The following is a 21,682-nucleotide window of genomic DNA, read 5'->3' on the forward strand; positions in this document are numbered from 1 at the left end:
TTGAAAAGGACAGAGGTACTCCCTATAAGATTGACAAAAGTTTTGACTTTATCAATTGTATGGAGAACTGTGGATTATAAGATGCTGGTTTTACTGAGAATATGCATACTTTGTGTAATAATAGAGAAGCTCTCGCTACTATATGGAAAAGACTTGACAGAGTTATGTACAACTCATAGTGGTTAAATCTTTTCAACAACACTTATGTGACCCATCTGGCAAGGGCTTGTTCTTATCATGCTCTACTATTACTTCAGTTCAACAGAAATAAAAAGGAGTTTGTCGGGTATTTTAAGTTCTATATTATGTGGACAGAACACTCCCAATTTCAGGAAGTGGTTAAAAGTGTGTGGGATGAAGATTGTCAAGGAAATCTCACATGGACTCTTCAATTGAAAAAGACTACTACCAAACTCAGTATGTGGTCGAAAGAAGCTTATGGTTGTATCTACAAAGATCCTAAAAAGATGAAAGCCGACATTGATATCCTTGAGCAATAATTTTTAGCCAATAACACCCCTCATAATAGAAGCAATCTCAACAAGACAAAGGCTTAATATGTGCAATTCCTTAAGACTAAAGAAGCTATTCTAAAGCAGAAAGCTAGGGTAAGATGGTTAAATGAAGGGGATTACAACACTACATATTTTCACAAAGTTATTAAGGATAAAATGAGAAGACTTTGCATCAATAAGATCATGAATGAGAACCATATTTGGGTGGAGGGCAATAAAGATGTCTCAGAAGTTGCTGTAAGATATTTCAAAGGCATTTTTAGTCAAATTCCAGACTATAATAATTTTGAGGACTTGTCTTGCATTACTAATGTGATTGATGAAGAAAATAATAATCTCCTAGTTGAATTGCTCTCTGAAGAGGAGATTAAGGATAACTTCTTCACTATAGACCCTGAGAGTGCACCAGGGCCAGATAGTTACTCAGCAAAATTCTTCTAGTCATGTTGGACTATAATGGCACCAGACATTACTAGGGCCATTCATTCCTTTCAAGATGAATTTTATCTTATGGTGAGCACTGAGGGACATAATTCCCATTGATACTAGGATTGCCAAAATAAGAATTGCTATTCCATCAAAATGTTGTTGCTACAGAGTTCCAAAAGAAGAAAATATTGAATTATCTTTTTTGTACATGCAATTATGCTCAAGATGTTTGGAGGATCATTTGTGGTCTGATGGGCATCCCCTTCTCCAACATTCCCCTGAGGCAGCTCCTTATGAACTAGTGAAAATGAAAATCTAAAAATGTTGTTATCGTGTTTATGGCAAGGTGTATCCCAACTATTATTATATGGGAACTATGGAGAGCAAAATGTGGAGCCAAATATGGAAAGGAAAGACATCTATTACTAACATTTCTAACACCATCTCCCAATTGATCAATAATAATTTTAAAAAGGTTCAGGTGAATTCCGAATTGGGATAGCATTGTATAGCTCATGGGAAGCAACATCAACTCAAAAAAGATTGTTATGGTTAAATGGATTAAACCATTTATCGGTTTTGTTAAGCTTAACTCTGATGGAAGCAGCAAAAATAAAATATGTGGAGGAGGGGGAATAGTAAGAGATCATGTTGGTAATCTTGTTTTTGCCTATTCTCTGAAGCTGGGAAAAGGAAGTAGCAATTAGGTCTAAAGCCTACTCACTCATGTTTGGTATAAGATGGTGCATAAATAATGGACATGACTTTATCATAGCTGAAAACGATTCAAAACTGCTTGTAGATTGTGTTAATGACCTCAGCAGTACCCCTGGGAGGTTACGGAAAGAAGTTGATGAACTGAAGAGGCATATGAGTTCGAATGGATATATTCTTCAACATTGTTATAGAAAAGCTAACTACGTCGCCGATAAATTATCACAGCGATCAGAACAACAATATGCACGTTGATTTTGAAGACCTCCCTATACAGGTTAAAGGGCTCATGACAGTGGATAAATGGGGTATCCACACGTTCAGAACATTCAAGAAGAGGAAACATGATATTATCGGGGAGCCACCTTAAATGGTGTATCTTTTTCTTCTTTTGTAACTATAGTTACACCTTATGTTAACTTGGATATCATGTTGTTAATCCTAGTAACCAGGATATCCAAGCTTTATATTTGTATTTACCTCATCTTTTAGATAGAGGGCCGCTTCAAATCTGGAGTAGGGAGTAGTAGCACTCTTTGTAAACTCCCTCAAACCAAAGTGTACCTTATGGAAAGATGAATAGGATATGTTTCTGTTAAAAAAAAACTTTTTATATGTAATATGTGAATGAATATACCAATTAAAACAAGTGATACGTGAGTTTGAAATTTAGTGGTCTCTTGACAAAATCAGTTGGATCTCTCATTTCCTTTTAATTATGAAAAATAAGTATCTTCATGCCAAGCTAATATTATATTTGTTATTATTAGTACATTCTCAAGAATCAGGACTTGCCCTTAATTGGCGGTTTTGCGAGATATGGTTGGCAGTGGTAAGAGAATAATATTTGGTGTGACTGGTCCCATCTTCATCTTAATGAATCTTTTTATCAATAAATAAAAGCTTGAATTTGGAATCGTTAGTTTTAAAACTTTCTTCTTCATTCACGCGATATATGCAATTTTTCTCCCCGACCATATTAGTTGGGCCATGGATTTGAAATTTCGAATAACCAAAACGCGTAGAGGCAGCGAAAGTCACGGAGCAATGAATCCATTCATAACAAATTGCTTTCTTGCCTGTGTTTTATTTATTTAGTTTTCCTCTTGTTTTTCTTTATTTCCCTTTTCAAATATAAAAAAGACAGTCTGATGCATCCTAAAATATTTGATATAGACAATATACTCTAATACAAATATTAGTGACTGTTTCCATGACTCGAACATATGACGTATGTGATTAATAGAAATAAAAGAGAAAAATCAATTGTTACGATTAAGATGTTGTTTGGTTCAAACTCTGGCACTGCAATTCAAATTATGAACTTAGGATTCAACTGTTTTTGTGAATACATTTTCTTTCCTCTTTTTGGACTCTATAAATAACTTTACTAGATCCATATTTTTGAATCATAAATATTGTTATAAAATTGGATTACACTCAACAAAATGGCAAAAGTGGACTGGAATAATTCCATGATTTCTTTATGTATAAGCCATAAAATTGCTAATATTACGTATTTAATTATGTTTTAATGAGTTAAAATACATAAAACGCTCACTTTATTTACATAAATATATAAGATAAAGTTATAATAAATCAATTTTGAAATACCTTGTTGCTTTAAGTCATTTTCCCCTCAATATAACAACACAATGAGTACCTTAGTTTTTGCTCGATCCCTCAAGAAAGTAGAAGGACGACTCATTGGTCTTGTAGATCTATACTAACTGTATATATTATGGCATGACACAAACAAGATAAATTTTTGCATTTATTGTAAAACATAGATAAAAAGACACAGGTAAGCAAACCATACTGTAATAATGTAACTCTAGTGCCGATTATTGAAGTTGTTCCCTATGTTAGTTGAGGGTAAAAATATTAATTTAGTCTACTTTAAAAGGATTAATGGCTACTTTGCTAATATATTCGAAAAGCTGACTAAACTCTAATAGACTGCCCAATAAGTGCTAACCCACCAAATTTTGGGGCAAGTGCATAGATAACCATTCACAAGGATGTTATATTATAGATTAGCCAATACTTATTTTGTCCTAAATTTTAAACTAAAATTCTTAATTTCAGGGCAATTCAATTTGACCCGAAACCGATCGATCTAGCCATGAGCAGGTTGAAGAGAGCTCTAACAGGCCTTGGAGGACCGAACCCACGTATGTGGTAAAATACCTCGACTTTCGCCATGTAAGGAAAAAGATTGTGGTTCGATTGTACAACGTGCTTCTTTTATCCCATCAATCAATGCATGCTGCACAGAAAGAAGAAAGCGGCTCGCTCAATTTGGTTCAGACCTTGATGTTGTGACTTAGACATTACTCAATAGAGTGCAAGGCTGACAGAAGTATCGAAACAACCACAATATGGTTCCCTTTGTTTGAATAAATGCCGCTTATTTTAGCTTACATTCAAACCAAAGTAAACCCCTTTTATGGAGATTTACCCACCACAGAGATGCACAGAGGAAAAGAACGAACTTCATATATCCCTTTTCTACTCAATCTAGAAACAAGTCAGGCGTCCCGGAAGGGCCAGACATAAACCACCCGCTAAAAAAAACCAGACTGCTCTGGAATAGGTTAATCGCTGGAGCTACATCGGATTGACTACTACCCCAAGGACTCCGCTTCGATATCATCAAAAAAAGGAGGCACTCAAGCTTGACTATACGATTGGCAGAAAAGATTTTAGACTTGAGCATACACCTTCTTCCTCTATGGATAGGGCGACGTGACACGCAATGGATCGTTTAGAAAGGAGAACAAATTGATCACATGTCCCCTTCTCAACAACCTTTCATGATACTTTTGTCCCTAAAAATTAAGCTGAAAAATTAAAATTCAACATGCATTGGCTAATTACTAAATAGTAGCCTTTAAAGTGGCTACCCGTGTCTTTTCTACCCCAATTTTTACCGAAATTTTACTGTGTTGGGCTTCATAATTTGTTTTCCAAAGTTGCCGTTATGCCTGGCCCAGTCTCAACAAGCATCGGGGTTCAGAGCAGTACCAATGTAGCAATGGTGGAAGAAAATTTGCGAATACACACGTTCACCGAAATTCCGTCGCCGGAGATATTCTCTTCTCAGATTGAACCCAAAAACGTCCCAGCGGTGACTTCTCTAATTGAGAAAATATACATATCGCAGTATACAAACACGTACTACGTCTGTGCGGATGTGCTCATCAATGTTTTCTTTTTGTTTGGGTTTAGGTCTTCAAGGGATGCATAAAGCATTGGAAAGCTTTCTCAAAATGGAAACCGTCGGACGGTGGCTTAATATACTTGCAGGTTTTCTTTTCCGTTTCATTTCTTTAGAATTATACTATTAAGTGACGCCTGATTCTGTTAAGCTAAATAAATAAAGGATAGTCAAAATAAAATAAAATTTAGGAGAACTACTGGAAACATCAACTGTTTAGTGATGCCGCCTATGAACTGTAGGGCTGCCCGGTGTTGAGGTCTAGAATTTTCATATGATTGCTAATCATCGAAACTAAATATGTGTGCCTTTGCAATTAGGTTTTGAAGTCTTAATATGAATTGCAAAAATACTTTCCACAGTTTACTAGCAAAAGTTTTGCTGCAAAACTATACTGCAAGAAAGACAGCCAACTTATATTCACCTTCATTTCCATCAGGTTCTTGCAAATAGGAACCTTAAATGTTTAAATTAATCCATTGTTTTTGTTATGCAAGAATTGTTGTAGCAAGCTTCAATAAGAACAATATTCAATTGAAGAAGTGATTACAAGAAGCATAGAGACAGACTTCAAAGGCATTTTTGAACAGTTATTGCTGGAAGAGTGAGATAAATGAAAGAGAAATAAATGATTCATCTGCATTTTATAAGACTTTTTCTCTGCTTTATTTTTTTCTGTGCTATTTGTTATCAGATTTCTAGTCTAGGTTTTGCTTCTTTGTCTAAGAGATTCTTACTTAGGAGTCCTCCGTGCTTCGTTTCTCTATCGGCTATTAGGATGATGGGGACGATAGAGAGTCCTCTAGGCAGGTCCGGTCCTTGCGTCTTTGTATTTTGATTGTTCTTACCGAGCTAGTGAATCTAGGGTCTTTCATTTTCTTTTGCAATATTCCTTTTTGGACATGCTAGATGCCTCGTATGTACAATAAGTCAGAAGAAAGAATGCTCTTTATCACACTCTTTTTGTCCCGAAATGTAATCACCTGAATTTCTACATTATCAAAATAAGGGGGTATAACTTGAAATAGTCATTCTCCCTTGTAGATTCACGAAGTAGATGCTGGCGATGCTTACAATTACTCGGATAGGGTTTAAAACTTTCACATACACATTTTATATGACTTTAACTGGATTACATGCTAACGCAGTTTTGGTACAGGACAGTAAAATTATAATCATGTGAATGAAAAGTAGTATTTGTGAAATTCATATACCCCATATGTATTTTAAAGACAATAGTGACTGATGTGCTCTCTCTGGAACTTTCATTTACTTATACTTGACTGTAGGAACGCGTAGGTTCAATAGTCGTGGAAGCTATGCGGTCCAGATCTGCACCAGTCTTTTATGGTGATATTAGAAGCCATGAAAGGGTAACTTGTTCGTTTTTGAGATATTTGAAGAGCATGCAATGCAAACTCTGTACTCTTGAATGATTTGGTTCAGCTGACACTTTAACTTATATCACCCTCCATTTCAGGTCCCACTGCCTTTTTCTACCTTTATCAAATATTGCTTGTGCCTATTGGAAAATAGGGATGGAAGGCGAGATGCTTTTCTGGAATCTCAGAAGCATAGTCTTGCAGTATCTGACACTGATCAAGCTTTACTTTTTGGAGAAGCTCCTCAGCAATTTTATTTAGCACAGGTGGCAATTTCATTGGCTATAGGAGTGGTCTCATTGCTTTCTTTCTAGTGGAATGCGACTAATACTGGATAAAATCTTTTCTTGTTCAGGTACCAATTCTGAATTTTGAGAACAAGGAACACAAGCAACTGGAGTGCCTTGGAGAAGATATTCAAACGGTGTGAGAATGACTGCATTCCCTCTGCCTGATTACCCCTTGCTTTCTGGGCGCAGAATTTCAACTTGATTGACATAAACCTCTACCTTGCAGCCTGTACCTCTGGAGACCAAAAGCCTAGCTTCTGTTAATTTGTGGATGAACAGCATGAAGTCTAGATCTAGCACACACTACGATCCGCACCACAACCTCTTATGCATAGTATCTGGGTGCAAGGAAGGTTAGACATATCTGTATTTTACTGGAAAAAACTTCCTTCTCATGCTATGGAATTCTCTTTCGGGAGGTTGTTGGAAGCAATTCCAACACTGTACATTTAGAGGGACCGGAACAACAGTGGACACAGATAGAAAATCGTATATCGTTCTGAGTATTATGTTCCTTTTCTGTCTGTTTGTCTCTCTCTTGAATGTTGATGCTTGGGAAGGAAACAAATTAGCTACGTCAGTTTAATTCTTGGTGGCATCATTCTGTGCCACCTTTAAAGGGCAGCACGGTGCACGAAGCATCCCGCATTCACGCAGGGTCGGGGAAGGGCCGCACTCCAAGGGATGTGATGTAGGAAGCCTACCCCGATGCAAGCATCAGTGGCTGATTTGATTCCACTGCTCGTACCCGTGACCTATAGGTCATATGGAAACAACTTTACCGTTGCTCCAAGGCTCCCCTTCTCATTTTGTGCTACCTTTGGTTTCTGGAAATTGCATATTGTTATTTCAAAGACGAAAATAAAGAAAAGAGGAAGATAATGGGATTTTATTATTTATCCAGAATGTAATCTATTTGTTCTCACCTGCTAGGTCCATGTACTAGTCGGAGCTACCACAATTGTCCGTTTTAATAGATTTGGTTTCAATTCTAAGGCCTGAGCCTTGGTGCAACCCAATCACAACAGAGAAGTGTTCTGAGTCTCCAACCACTGTTCTAACCCATGTTTTAGCTCTATCATACATGTCCTTATCACCATAGTATAAGTTACAGGGACATCTCTAGACTCCAAACATCTCCATAGAACCTCCCTCGGGACTTTTTCATATGCTTTTTCTAGGTCATTGAACACCTTACGCAAGTCCCTCTTCCTCTCTCAATATTGTTCCACCAATTTCCTTACTAGGTGAATGGCTTCTGTAGTCGATTGTCACGGCATAAATCCAAACTGGTTCTCGAAAATAGACACCGTCCTTCTCACCCTTACCTCTACCACCCTCTACCAAACTTTCATAGTGTTGTTTAGCAGCTTGATACCCCTATAGGTATTGCAATTCTGGATATCACCCTTGTTCTTACACAATGGAATTATCGTACTCCACCTCCATTCTTTGGACATCTTCTTCATCCTAAAAATTCCCTAGTTGATACCCCTATAGTTGTTACAATTCTCGATATCACCCTTGTTCTTGTACAACAGAATCATCGTACTCCACCTCCATTTCAGACATTTTTTTCGTCCTCAAAATGACATTAAACAACCCAGTAAGCCACTCCAAGGCTGCCCTGCTCGTGTTCTTCCAAAATTTCACTGGGATTTCGTCTGGCCCGGTCGCTCTTCCCCTGCTCATCTTACGTATAGCTTCCTCAACTCTCCTAACTCTTATACGCCTACAATACCCAAAATCTCGAGGACTCTCGGGGTGCTCCAAATCACCCAACACAATGTTCCTGTCTTCCTCCTAGTTCAAGAGTTTATGGAAGTATGTTTGTCATCTTCATCTAATATGTGCCTCTTCCACCAATACTTGGCCTTCCTTGTCTTTGATGCACTTTACTTGATTCAGGTTACGGGCCTTCCTCTCTCTCACCTTGGCTAGCCTGTACAACTTCTTGTCCCCACCTGTCCCCAAGTTTTTCATACAAACGTTCAAACGCTGCAGTCTTGGCCTCTTTAATCGCTAACTTCGCCTCTTTCTTAGCTTTCTTGTAGTACTCCCTATTTGTCCCGTTTTATACCGGTCTTAGCTCGTTTTGTACCAGTCTTAGGCCGCTTTATTTGCCTTGGCGATGGACGTTCTGACGCAACACATCCAAGGTGAGGTTCCACGATGCTATTTGCAGATGACATAGTACTGATTAACGAGACGCGAGGCGGTGTTAACACGAGCTAGAGATTTGGCGACAGACCCTGGAGTTTAAAGGTGTCCAGTTGAGCAAGACCAAAATAGAATACTCGGAGTGCAAACTCAGTGACGTAACTAATGAAGCAGACGTGGCCATGAGGCTTGATTCACAAGTTATCTCCAAGAGAGGAAGTTTCAAGTACCTTGAGTCAGTAATCCGAATGGGAAGATTGACGAGGATGTTACACATGGTATTGAAGGCAGGTGGATGAAACAAATGCGAGCCTCCGGTGTTTTGTGTGATAAGAAGTTGCCACCAAGACTTAAAAGGTAAGTTCTACAGAGTGGTGGTTAGATCGACTATGCTATATAGGGCAAACTGTTGGCCAGTCAACAAATCTCATGTCCAGAAAATGAAAGTAGCATAAATGAGTATGTTGAGATGGATGTTTGGGCAGACCAAGAGAGATAAGATTTGGAATGAAGATATTCAGGACAAGGTGGGAGTGCCCCCCCAGATAAAGGATAAGATGCGGGAAGTGAGGCTAAGATGGTTTGGGCATGTGAAGAGGAGAGACACAGATGCCCCAATAAGGAGGTGTGGGAGATTGGCCTTGGTGGATCTGGGGGAGGTAGAGGTAGGCCAAAGAAGTATTGGGGAGAGGTCATTAGCTACGCAACTCCAGCTTATCGAGGACATGACCCTTGATAGGTAGGTGTGGAGATCGAAAATTAGGGTAGAAGGTTAGTAGGTAGTCGAGCGTATTTCTTTTCCATACTAGTCGTATTAATATTATTCTTGTATCCTTTGATTCTTAGTTTTCTATTACTACATGTTGCCTCTTTCGCTCCGGCTATCTTCTTATCTTGTATTTTCTGATTCATAAATTTCTATTACTACATGTTGCCTCTTTCGCTCCGGTGATCTTATTATCTTGTTGTTGTTACTGCTTGTTGCTACTACTTCTTTTTCGTATTTCCTTGAGACAAGGATCTTTTGGAAACAGCCTCTCTACCTTCACAAAGTAGGGGTAAGGTCTGCGTACACACTACCCTTAGACTGGGTCTTTTGTTGTTGTTGTTGCTGTTTGCTATTATCTCTACAAAATAAAGGATACATCTGGCTTTTTCTCTGGCGTACTAGGCACAATTGCTAGCCAGAGCTACCACAGTTATCAATTTTCAATTCATCCAGTTATTTTCCATTAGCAATGAATGATTTTATTTTTTTTGATAAGGTAAATTGTATTAATCAAAAGGGAGAGAACTCCCGTGTATACAAAGTATACCAAAGACGTAGAGAATTTACATCAGAACATGATTCTCTACAAAAGACGCCCAATCTTCTATACAAGTAGGGGCTAAGTGAGTGCACCAAAAAGCGATCAAAGATAAAAGGCTATTCTTAAGATGTGAAAAATGAGACTGAATCTCCTCAAAAGCTCTCCTATTTTTCTCCCCCCATACTACCCACATGAGAGCTAACGGAGCGAATTTCTACGCCTTTTGCTTTCTTCTTCTACGGAAACCGCCCCAGCTATATAACATTTCTTTTACAGTGCTTGGCATCACCCATTGAACACCAAAGAGATTCAGGATTGCCCTCCACAAAGCTGAGGACATAGGGCAATGCAACATAAGGTGATCAACTTCTTCTCCTGAGCTTTTACACATATAGCACCAACTAACAAGTGTAATTTCCCGCTTTCGGAGATTTTCAGCAGTCAAAATCACTCCCCTTGCCGCTAGCCATGCAAAAAAGCACACCTTCGTGGGCGCCCTAGGAATCCAGATCGAGGAGTATGGAAAAGTGGTCTCCTCTCTCACCAGCATACTCTGGTAAAATGACTTTACGGTGAACAAACCATCGCCACGCAAGCCCCATCTCCAAGAGTCGCAGGATGGCTGGAGCATGTCTTGCCCGTATAACAGTGCCAACAAAACTTGAAACTCCGCAATCTCCCCATCTTGCATGTTCCTCCTGAATGAGAGGTCCCATACTACCCCCTTCATGCTCCTTGCGAATCTGTTGGACCGTCAGTTCCTTCTGGTTTGAAACTCTGAAGACGTGGGGGAAGGAGACCCTCAAAGGATCCTCTCCACACCACCTATGATTCCAAAAGCTGATTCTCCTTCCATCCCCCACCCTTTAAGTGATGTTGCCACTGAATGCTTCCCAATTCTTCATGATACTCCTCCACATGCCACACCCGAAAGGTGTTGTGATCGCCTTGGTTCTCCAACCTCCTCCCGTTGAATCATACTTTTCTACTATGACCTCCCTCCATAGAGCATGCTCTTCTACCCCGAATCTCCACAGCCACTTTCCCATTAAAGCTCTGTTAAATACCCTAAGATCTTTCACTCCAAGTCCATCCCACTTCTTTGGGGAAGTGACTGTTTGCCAATTCACTAGATGAAACTTTCTAGTTCCATCCGCCGCATCTCATAGAAAGTTCCTTTGGAGTCGCTCCAGTTTTTCTGTGATGCTCACCGGTGCTTGCAACAGGGATAAGTAATAGGTTGGCATACTCGATAAAGTGCTTTTGATAAGCACTTCCTTACCTCCTTTTGACAAATACCGTTTCTGCCACCCTGCTAATCTTTTTTCAACCCGCTCGATCACTGGATTCCAAACCGTAGTATCCTTATATGAAGCGCCCAAAGGGAGGCCCAGGTAAGTAGTGGGAAGGGAGCCCACCTTGCATCTGAGAACACCAGACAAGGCATCAAAATTAGTAACCTCACCTACCGGGAAAATCTCATATCTCTTTCTGTTTACATATCAACTGCAGTCAACTACGCTGAAATATTCTTCATCCTGAAACTTTGTTGGCCTATTCAAACTTTCTCAAAACTTTTATTTGGTTGGCAGTTACTTTATGGCCCCCTTCTGCAACTCCATACTTATATCCACTACCTCTGTATGGGGAGGCTTCAAACCACAGGTATTTCATCCTATATGTAATTTAGACGTATTTTTTCAGCTCTTTTCATTTATGGTTAGGTAGAAATTGGATAGTTCAGGCACATAATATGTTGTCCTCTTTTATTCTTTGTTTCCTTGCAGCTCTGTTACTTTAGAAGAACCGAACCTTTCGGTCTACCCAAGGGCAGCATGCCTAAATGGCTTTTCACAAAAGGTTGTTCTTCATGCTGGTGATGCCCTGTTCATTCCCGAGGGATGGTAAGATATTACCCTGTTTTATCTCTTACTAAAATATGCATAATATGTTTGTTTTCCTCCTTTTCCCCTTCTTTTTAAACATTGTAAACCCTCATTTCTCTGGATGTGGATTATCTCATAAAAAAAGTGTTTCATGCTGTATGATCTTACTGGTCTAGAGAAGAAAATATTCCACTACGCAAAGTCCGCCGGCATAAGTTGTGTGAGAAAATTGGAACTTTTGGATTGCTAGTACAGAAAATGTACAATTTTGACACAATTCACAAGATACTAACTTTTGTTATGTATGCTTCAATTCTAAATTACTCATTTTTCGATAATCTTCTGTTTGCATCAGCTGCAAGTGTCGTGTACTGCTTCCACTAATTTCTGTATGTCTGCATGTTCTAAGGTTCCAATTCGTTTAGTTTGTACCCATTTATTCTGTCAAAAGAATTGAGAATATCAATTGTGCTATGTGGTTGAAACTTAGTACTGGAGCAGTAATTCTATTGGAGTGCCCTTTTACAGAAGCATAAGTTGCACAGAATTTTCTTCCTTGCTTATCAGCATGTTCTGTATATTAAATCCAACAGTTATATCTGGATTTCTTGTTGACTACTGGTGGATGCCGTTAATCTTAGAATGAATTTATTTTTCACAGAAGATGTATATTGGGTTTTGTTTACTCTATTTGTTGGAGATGGAAGCAATATGTACTGTAGGAAACCCTCCGACTTAACCATATGTCTTTCGATGTAGGTCACTAGATGTATCAACTCATTGAATGACGTGTATCCACAGTGGCTCTATTTTCTCCTCTTTCTTTTTGAATTATTGGATGTACCTAGTCATTAGTGTTGATATTCTAGGTTTCATCAAGTGGATAGTGAAGTACTAACCATCGCTGTTAACTTCTGGTGGCGGTCCATGACAATATCTGGCATGTTGGAGCATATGGATGCATATTATCTGCGTAGAATACTAAAAAGGTAGTTTTGTCTATCTCGTCTTTTAGATTGATCAGATTTATTGTTGGCTCTTCTGTGGTGTTCATGAAGAAATATTTGACTAATAATTTTGCTCATTGGTGCTCTTCCACCTCTCCACTGGCAATGCAAGATTGACTGATAAGGAAATGGTTAGTTATCCTATATCTCCATTCATCGTTTTTTAATTACGTGAAATATCTCATTTAAAAGTTTAAGCTGTTAGTGAAAGAACACTTATTTATATTGGTCTTCGTCATGTCATTTCATGTGCGACATGGATTCTTTTGCTTTGGCCTAAGCACATGGAAGTTCATTGATAATGGATGACGATAAAACTCAATTCATTGATAAAATTCGTTGCTGGGACCTTTACTTGTATTTATACCATATTAAATTGTGGGAAGTACATCATCTACAAGTTTGAGCTGTAATAACAGGAAATATTCGTATTTCCTTATAATAGCTCGATTATTGACTTTCACTTGACTAGGCCCTCTGGTAGAAGGTGCCTACAGAAACACCTTGCTGTTTCAAAAGTAGACTATTTTTGGCCTTCACCTCTAACTCATCAAACAGAGTCCTTGTTGGTTCACCCTCCATGTAAACTGATATGTTTCATGCAACATTGCTTTGACTCGATCCTGCACCCTAGAGATTCATCTCATGTTGTACAATCTGTCTCACTTGCATTTGTTAATTGGGTCATGATGTGTCTCAGCTGGCTTCTGTGGGATGTATTTCTTTTTAATCCCTTACTTATCCACCACATTTTTTCCCTTGCACATCATTCTTTTCTTCATTAAGTTGGGTACGGTTGCCACAAATTTACCTTTCGTTAAAACAATTAGGTAAGGTCGCACGACCTCTTTACATTTGCCTTCCTTTCTTGCATTTGATCTCTCCTTCTCTGCATTTTCTTCGTTCTTTTTGTCAGCAATCGGCTTCTTTTCCTCCTCTTCTTCTTCGTTATTCTTTTCTTTTGGTTTTATATGTTCTCAATATGGCCTTGAAGATGACATGCTATTTTTTAACTGACCCCTTTAGTGGGTTTTGACTCGTGAAATTCCTCCTCCTTCTTTGGCTTTCCCCATGAGAACTTGCCGATGAGGGTAAGCTTACAATCTTTTGCAATCTTGACGAAGAAGTCCTGATCTGAAAAGGAATACGGCAGGTTTACCCATATGTGTTCCCTTTTCATTTCAATTGGGCTGAGATTTGAGCTTCATGGCAGATTTTCCTTGACCATTGCAGAAAAGGGCTACGGGGCTTCACCATAGTCTGAACAGGTATGGTAGGTGGTCGGAGCACTGCGTTCTTGTTTTGTTAGGTGACAGTCGATTTTTTTGTTTGGGGGGATGGGGAGGCTGGGTTGCTTTGTGCTACTGAATGTTTTTGACTGAAGCTGGGTCTGTTGATTTCGAGATGCTTTTAGCTGGTAGAATGGGTTGGATTGGTCGGAAATGGCTAGGTGGCGCTGGAGGGTTCATTGAAGGCTATTTGGCCCGGGTTTGCTAGGGTGGGCTGGCATGGGTGCGTGTCATCCATGTGTTAACTACGTGTCAGCGTACATGGAGGAGAGTTAATGTCTATAAGAATTTGGTTTGGTGAGTTGGAGGCGAAAGGCAAAAATGGTCCACTTTTAGAACGGTGATGGTGTTTTTGTTGACAACTTCAAATGGAGGGCATACTTGAGCGACAATCTAATAGTTGATGGGTAAATTTGGATCTTTTCCCTTATAATAATCATTTTAAAAGCCAGTTTTAAGATGCTTCTGTGCTTCATTTGTGGGGTGGAGATCAGTGATTCTGTCCTTTCAGGATCAGATGAATCATATATGTTTAGGATTGACATCCATTCATGTTCAGCTATTGGGTTGTCATGAAAAAGATAGATAGTACATAGATTGTTAGATTAAACAGGTTGAAATTAAGTACTCAATAATTTAAACCTTTCATTGGCTTTGATTCCAATGACCAGATGTTGGTCAAACAAAGGAATAAATAAAACAAGAACTCTTGGTTGGTCAAACATTAAAGATCCATCTGGTTACATATGAAATGCGTAATGCATGGAGTATAGGATAAACAAAAGAAAGCTTTGATGATTGATGGAAGACAGTAGAGGGGTGACTTGGGAGATCATGACAGACAATTGTCTGTAAAAATGTATATTGAGTATTGACGTTGTAAGAAAATTGTCATTGATCAGCCCATGGCGACGAAAAAACCTTATAAAAAAAAGGAAAAGAAAATTGACATTGGGGTCTAAACTCAATCCAAAAAGTTATCTCATGAGGCAAGGTCAAGATCATATAAAGTGAGTATAAGCGATACCCTTAACAACGCGGGACTGTAATACCCTATCGCACTAACATAACATGGGAACTCAACATTGGCTAACCAAAAATGAGGGATGACTGTGGCTCTGATACCATGTTAGCTAGCTCATGAGATAGAAAGTGTCCAAAATCGTATATAGAGATTAAAACCAATATCTTCAACTGCTGTGGGACTCTAATAGACACCAAGAAATTTTCAAGTGAGGAAGAACTGTTTGGTAACATTTGAATGCAGTTGGTGATGATGGAGGCGGTAAGACTATGATTTAGATGGATTAAGGAAAGTAGTTCTTTCAACTTGTTTTGACTTGTGATAAAGCACTATTGTTGTTTCCTGAGAAAAAGCTGTTTTTCTTGGGAAACTTGAGGTTGTACTTTTAATTGGACTGAATTGTTAAACATCAATGCAGAGATCGATTTACCATGTTGTTGGATAATAGGTATATACATGATTTTTTCATTTCTCTCTCTTTTGTGACCAGGGCAGAATAAGATGCTGCATTTTCCTTCAAGTAGTATGGATAAAACTATGACTTGTACGACTTCCCAGCCTAATGATGCATACGGAGGTAAATCATTTTCTCTACTTGTTAGTTTTGAATATTAGCTTTTGCACATTTTTCACTTCTGGGGTCTTCTTAATACCTATATAGGAGAAAAATTGACATATATATAGGCCAGTCCTGTGCTCTGAGTACTGTAATTCTATTCACTAGATCATGGAGAACAGAGAATCAGCACGAATTGTGGCGACGGGAGTTCAAATGATGAGCTTAGGTCAAAAGTGGTGCTGCAAGATTTGGAGCCATGTGTATCACAGTCTCTAAAAGAACTTATTTCTTTGGTCCATGACCGTCTCAATCCTAGCAAGCCGACGGGATTGGAGTATACAGATAATTCTTCTGCTAAGGAGAATGATGAGACGAATAAAAGAAAAGAGGACTTATGTAGCATCAACGATGATCCAGTTGCTAATCTTATTTTAACTCTTCATCCACTTACAATCCAGAGTGTCTTTCTTGCAATGGCGGTGAGTTCCTTCTTAACGATTTTGATGAATCTTGGTTATCTTGGGCCCATATTATTATTCTTAACTTCTTCTCTTTCCTTTCAGCTTTACTGGAGATTGCATACACTATAGTCCAACTGGATAAAACAAAAAGGTTGAGAAACTGTCCTGCTTCTTTGGGGGTGAAAAGTGTGGTTGGGGTGGGTGGGTGGGCTTGTAAGTAGAAACATCATATTGGCAGATATATGATCATTGGTTATTTGATTTATACCATGTTTTTCCTTAAGTTCTACTGGAAAATTTAAGTTCTATTGGACATTTCTATACAAGCTTAAAACTCCCGTGTTTGTAGGGTGGAAACCAGTGTATTAGCATTCCTAAAATCAGAATAGGTAGAATCTGTATTTAGCTATACTGGACAAGTATTTCCTGCCAATATTTAAGTGAGTGAGCCCTTATCCTTCAAATGCTTTAGCATCTTGGAGGCTGGACAAACTTTTGGAGTATGTGATTTGTTTTCTCATGGTTTGTTTTTATCTTCCTCCTTTATTTCCCTGAGACCACCTTGTTTTTTCTAGAGTCAGCTGCTGTTTTATTAAGGCGTTCTCCACGCATTATTCATCCCAATCCTTTCAGCTCTCCGTGGTAGTTTCCTTCCCCTTTCATTGCTTTAATGAAGCTAATTTCTCATTTTCAGAAAGATTTTCCAAGAACACTGGAGGCCTTAGTACTGCATGTACTCACTCCTGTTGGATCAGAGATCCTCACTCGAAAATTTGAAGAGATGGATCAGCTAATTTCAGGAGAAGACCAGTATGTTTTGTTTGCATGCATTTCTGTGGACTAGAAATTTTCTTTTGCTCTTAACGTCCCAGTTTCCGGTGATGTATACAGGAACGAATTCTACCGGATCTTTTATGGCGTTTTTGATGACCAGTCTGCCGCAATGGATTCACTTTTGAATGGCAAGGAGTTAGTTGCTCGTCAGGTGCGACTTTTAGATCCTTAAGGTTAAATGCAACTTATCTGCTATTCAACTATTACATGCACTGTCACTTTTTATTAAGCTGGTATCTGTATTTCCTGGTGAAAGGAATGAAATTTATATTTATCGTTATTTTTGTTCTTTCTCGATGATATGAATAAAATATCGTTGTTGTAACTGGTGGTAAAATCATTTGACGGATAACCAATCTACTTAATATCTGGACCAAAATGAGCGTGGCGCATCTGTCCAACCTTTTTGTTGCTTTGAGTAAGTTCTCAAGGGGTTGTACTAGGGTCCTCCGAGCTATTTAGTCTTTCAACATATAGCGTTCTCTGATGTAGATCAGTTAAACTACAGGCTCTAAAATTGTTTGATCTGATTTGACTCTTTTCGTGTTTGTGGTATTTATTTATGCACTCGTACATACTACATGAAGCAAAATGTCTTCTCTCTAGTGTCAACTTCATTTTTCTCTTAATTGTATTAGTATGTGATGTCAATGGTTAAGAATGTATTTACTTCATTTGAGTTCTCGTCATTAGTCCGTACTGGAGAATGAGAAAAACCAATATGACTTACCCTTGCTTATTATGACATTCAGGCATTTGAAAATGTGCTCGATCAGTACATGGGAATTAATCTTGATGGGCCAAAACCAGCAGCCAAATAGGTTACCAAGCACTTCAATGAGAATATCGGTCCCTTTCAAATTGGATTCACGACGGAGTCCTTTCCTCTCCACCCTTTCCTCTTCATTTGCTGCTGTAACCCTAAATTACTGAGGTCTCTACAAAATTTAGCTGCCATTTATTGCGTGCTTTTGTAGATTCTCTGCAACATAATTTCATATTGAAGTTCAGATTTTTCCTGTTTATATTGTTTAATGCCTAAAATATTTTGGATTAGAGAGTTGCGTTCTTTAGAAGTGATTCTTTTATCAAGGGAAATTCTTGAAATGGCATTTTCTGCCTTTTGTTTCCACTCTGGTCGTAAGATAATTTTATTTTTTTAGAGTGGGGTTTGGGCAGGAGGAGAAGTTTTACAAAAGCTTATGTTAAGTGGATTGAATGTAGCTAATTACCAATTCACTTGCGTCAGTGAGTTAACAAGCTTCAAAATATTGATTTTTGTGTCAGCTTAAAGATAATAATGACCATGGATATTCTTTTTTCAATGATACGTAAGGGCAATAATTTATTAGTAATCATTCTTGACATTTCTGTCCAGTTCATGTGAGAGTTGAGATAGGTCTCACTATGATTATCTAGTTTTTTTTTGGGTAATATTGGAGTAGTGTTGCATACTACCCTTCCCAGACCACTTGTGGGATTATAGTGGGTTTGTTGTTATTGTATTGGATAAGCTAGTATCTTTTCGACCCCAAAGCCAGGTGGCTAATGATATATATTAGTTCTTTTGCTCCCATGTTATTTTGTGTTATGGATGCATGCAGATCCTGCGCTACTAAAGATCAAGTTGGAATTAGCCAAGAGTATGTGAATTCTTTGGAAACATGTGTCATAGGCCTTTACCTTTTGCATTGTACTTAAGGGTTCTCAAGAAAAAGAAGCACTTGCATTGGGATTCCAAGCTGAATGGAAAAGAAACTAAGGCATGGTAAAGAAGTTTTGGTAATTATTAGGTTTTGTAAGGGAGTACGAAAGGAATAAAAGGGTAAACATTTAAAGATGCGATGAGTGGGTATAGAATAGAAGCTTTTATATCTGTCTATGACCCAGAGGAAAAGATGAAAAAGAGAGTATCTTTTTTAGTAGGCAAATGGTATATAATGTACCTTAGACCTGCAACTTATATAACTTTCTAAAAGCTTGGATATACCATAATACACTGTCACAACTTTTGTTAATTCCTTAAGGCCCATGTGACTGCATATACTTTTGTTGAGACTAATGGAATGTGATTCTTTCCTCTTTTCTTTTGTCACCTTCATGTTTCCTCTTTCCTGGGTATGTTGTTTATTATTAAGTGTTAGAGATTCGGAATATTATGTTAATTCTCGTAGCCGTATAATTAAAGCATCAAGTTCAACCCATGTTTCAATGAAATGTCTTAACATTTCCAGTCTTTAAACGTTGATGATGCTCTTAGTAAAAGATAGAGAATATTCCTGGAGTCTGTAGTAGAATATAGAAAGAGATAAAATTCTACGAGGCACTTGCTAAAAAATTAGATTCCGTTGAGATCTGGGATAAAGATCTGCCCAAGAACGACTAATTTTGCTTCGACTTGCATTGCACTGCCTTTCATCTCCTTTATCAGTAGAGCAGAATCTTCTCCGTCGCATGGGCGGATTCAAAATTTGAATTTTCTGGGTTCAGGATGTCACATGACACACAAACCACTTGAGTGAATTGGTTCGAAATTTAATATTTGTACATATATAATAGATCTCTTAAAGCTACTAGGTTAGTTGAACTCGTAGCTTTAATTAAATACATCCGCTCCTGCAGTTGTATGGCCTCAACCATCACTCTTGGAGAAATAACTTACTTGGAAAACAAACATAATGCGTCATCTAATATTAACATCAGATCAGTTCTTTGTATCAGTTTAAGAGTAAACTACAATACATAGCACTTATTGTCTTGATATTTCTACGAGAAAAAGAAAAAAAGGGAAAAGACAAAAAGAGGCCGCAGTTTTGGATCTTTTCCTCGCATAGTTATTGTTTAGTGGTCATACAAAATGTAATAATTTTGTTGTCAGTACTGAGGAGCCAAGTACGTAGAAAGATTGTGTAGTGTGGTGCACAAAAATAAAGAAAAAGAGTCTGTGAATGGCAAAAGAAAGAAATCCTAATGGAATTAATGCGCCCACAAATTAAAGAGATGAAAACCGTTGACATTGTTCTCTTCTTTTTAATTTAACAATGCTCTCTCTTACTATCTCTATCTTATAATTTTTATCTTTAGTTTTTTTAACCTTATTTCCTTTATCTTTTGCTCTTTGTTTGTACCACTAATTTCCGGACCACCACTGTTACACATACAGAATCAAACTTAGTGGCCTTTTTATACTCACGCTTATATGCAGGTTTTTACAGCTCTCGCCTCTCGCTCTCTCTACTTCCCTTTTCTTGCTTCGATTTCATAACTTTTTTTTATTTTATATTTATGTAGTTGTAGTAATTGCTAAATACTCGTACCTCATAACAGATGCATGGGATTTCTACTTTAAACAAAAAGATTCATGCCTGGGAAATAGCAAATTTACAAATAATTCCCTGAACCCAAAAGAGGTGGTCCGCCATTCCATCCCTACAATATCCCAAATTCTCACTATTTGCGTTTACTTTTACCACTTTCCGCTCTCTCTTGGACCAACGGTAAAGTTATTTCCGTGTAATCTATAGGTCACGAGTTCGAGCCATGAAAGCAGCCACTAATGCTTGCATTAGAGTAGGTTGTTTACATCACACCCATGAGATGCGACCTTTCCCCGGACCCTGCATGAATGTGACATGTTTTGTGTACCACACTGCCTTTTTAGCTCCTCTCTTATACATTTCTCTAGTAAAAACTTATATGTATTAGGTGTTTACACCTAAAGAATAGATGCATGACAAGTGTTTTTACATTTTTTTTATTTATTAAATCATGGTTCATTAATGCATATTTTCAGTATATTAAATCATTTAATCATAGTTAGTTGAGTTGTTTGGTGTAAACACTCGGTTTGAATTAATAACGTAGTATTTACCGTCATGCTATTATGTATCTTATAAGGTTTTCTCATATCCTTTAAGAAAAATCATTTAACACCCGATTGGAACAATAAGGGCAGGCAAAAAATAATAAATGATTTCTTATTTTTGTAACTTTTAAATATTTTTAACAAATTCAATTTGTCAAAACGGCTAATAAGGCAATAGCTTGCCCATATATTTTTGCCTTTGTTTTTGGGATGTGAACATTTCCGATTCAAGAATTGTTGTAGTAACTCGATTAAGGATATGCTATTCCAATTTTATCCATCTCTTAGAGTTAGGTGTGCAATGGTTGCTGCTCCTAAGTCGAATCGGTAAATGATTGAGTCCATTAAGATAATTCATCAGGTTCTTTTGCAAATTGAAGCTGCAAGCGTACTTACAATATAGTTTACACTAACCAAGTCTAAATATATCTTTAAAAAATCTTCTGTCTAATTTAATGGTGTTTAAAGTGTGACCTATTTACTACCCCATATCTTTTGGCATTGGGAATAACTTGAGTTTTCAAACCAAATAATCTTCTGAATATGGCAGGACAAAATAAACATTCCTTCAAAAAATAAGAACTCGAACTTTTAAAATTTTTGAGTTGGTAAATCTTACTTCAAAAGTAAAAAGTGAAAAGTTGAAGATAAATAAAAGTATACAGCATGCGGAGTACAACTGCTTTTTCACAACGAGTCATCTCTTACCAAAACTCTAAAGGCCCTAGTACTGTCTG

At 37.9% G+C, this 21,682-nt stretch overlaps 1 protein-coding gene across 1 annotated transcript; it reads left to right on the plus strand.

The window, feature by feature from the left end:
- Window positions 1-4,620: 4,620 nt before the first annotated feature.
- LOC107818624 (lysine-specific demethylase JMJ31) lies at window positions 4,621-18,212 on the plus strand. Its single transcript, XM_075237771.1, has 15 exons — window positions 4,621-4,788; window positions 4,890-4,967; window positions 6,168-6,251; window positions 6,359-6,526; window positions 6,616-6,684; window positions 6,777-6,903; window positions 11,613-11,685; window positions 11,808-11,924; window positions 12,776-12,895; window positions 13,026-13,044; window positions 15,722-15,803; window positions 15,951-16,264; window positions 16,941-17,056; window positions 17,138-17,231; window positions 17,833-18,212. The coding sequence occupies exons 1-15, from the start codon at window positions 4,642-4,644 to the stop codon at window positions 17,899-17,901; spliced, it is 1,677 nt and encodes a 558-aa protein (XP_075093872.1). The 5' UTR covers window positions 4,621-4,641; the 3' UTR covers window positions 17,902-18,212.
- Window positions 18,213-21,682: the final 3,470 nt, after the last annotated feature.

Source organism: Nicotiana tabacum, chromosome 19 (assembly GCF_000715075.1).
Source record: "Nicotiana tabacum cultivar K326 chromosome 19, ASM71507v2, whole genome shotgun sequence".
NCBI lineage: Eukaryota > Viridiplantae > Streptophyta > Magnoliopsida > Solanales > Solanaceae > Nicotiana > Nicotiana tabacum.

Coding starts and splice junctions, on each gene's coding strand:
- LOC107818624 (XM_075237771.1), top strand. CDS start 4,642: ATGCCTGGCCCAGTCTCAACAAGCATCGGGGTTCAGAGCAGTACCAAT. Junction 4,789..4,889: donor AACCCAAAAACGTCCCAGCG/GTGACTTCTCTA, acceptor GTTTGGGTTTAG/GTCTTCAAGGGATGCATAAA. Junction 17,057..17,137: donor CTAATTTCAGGAGAAGACCA/GTATGTTTTGTT, acceptor TGATGTATACAG/GAACGAATTCTACCGGATCT.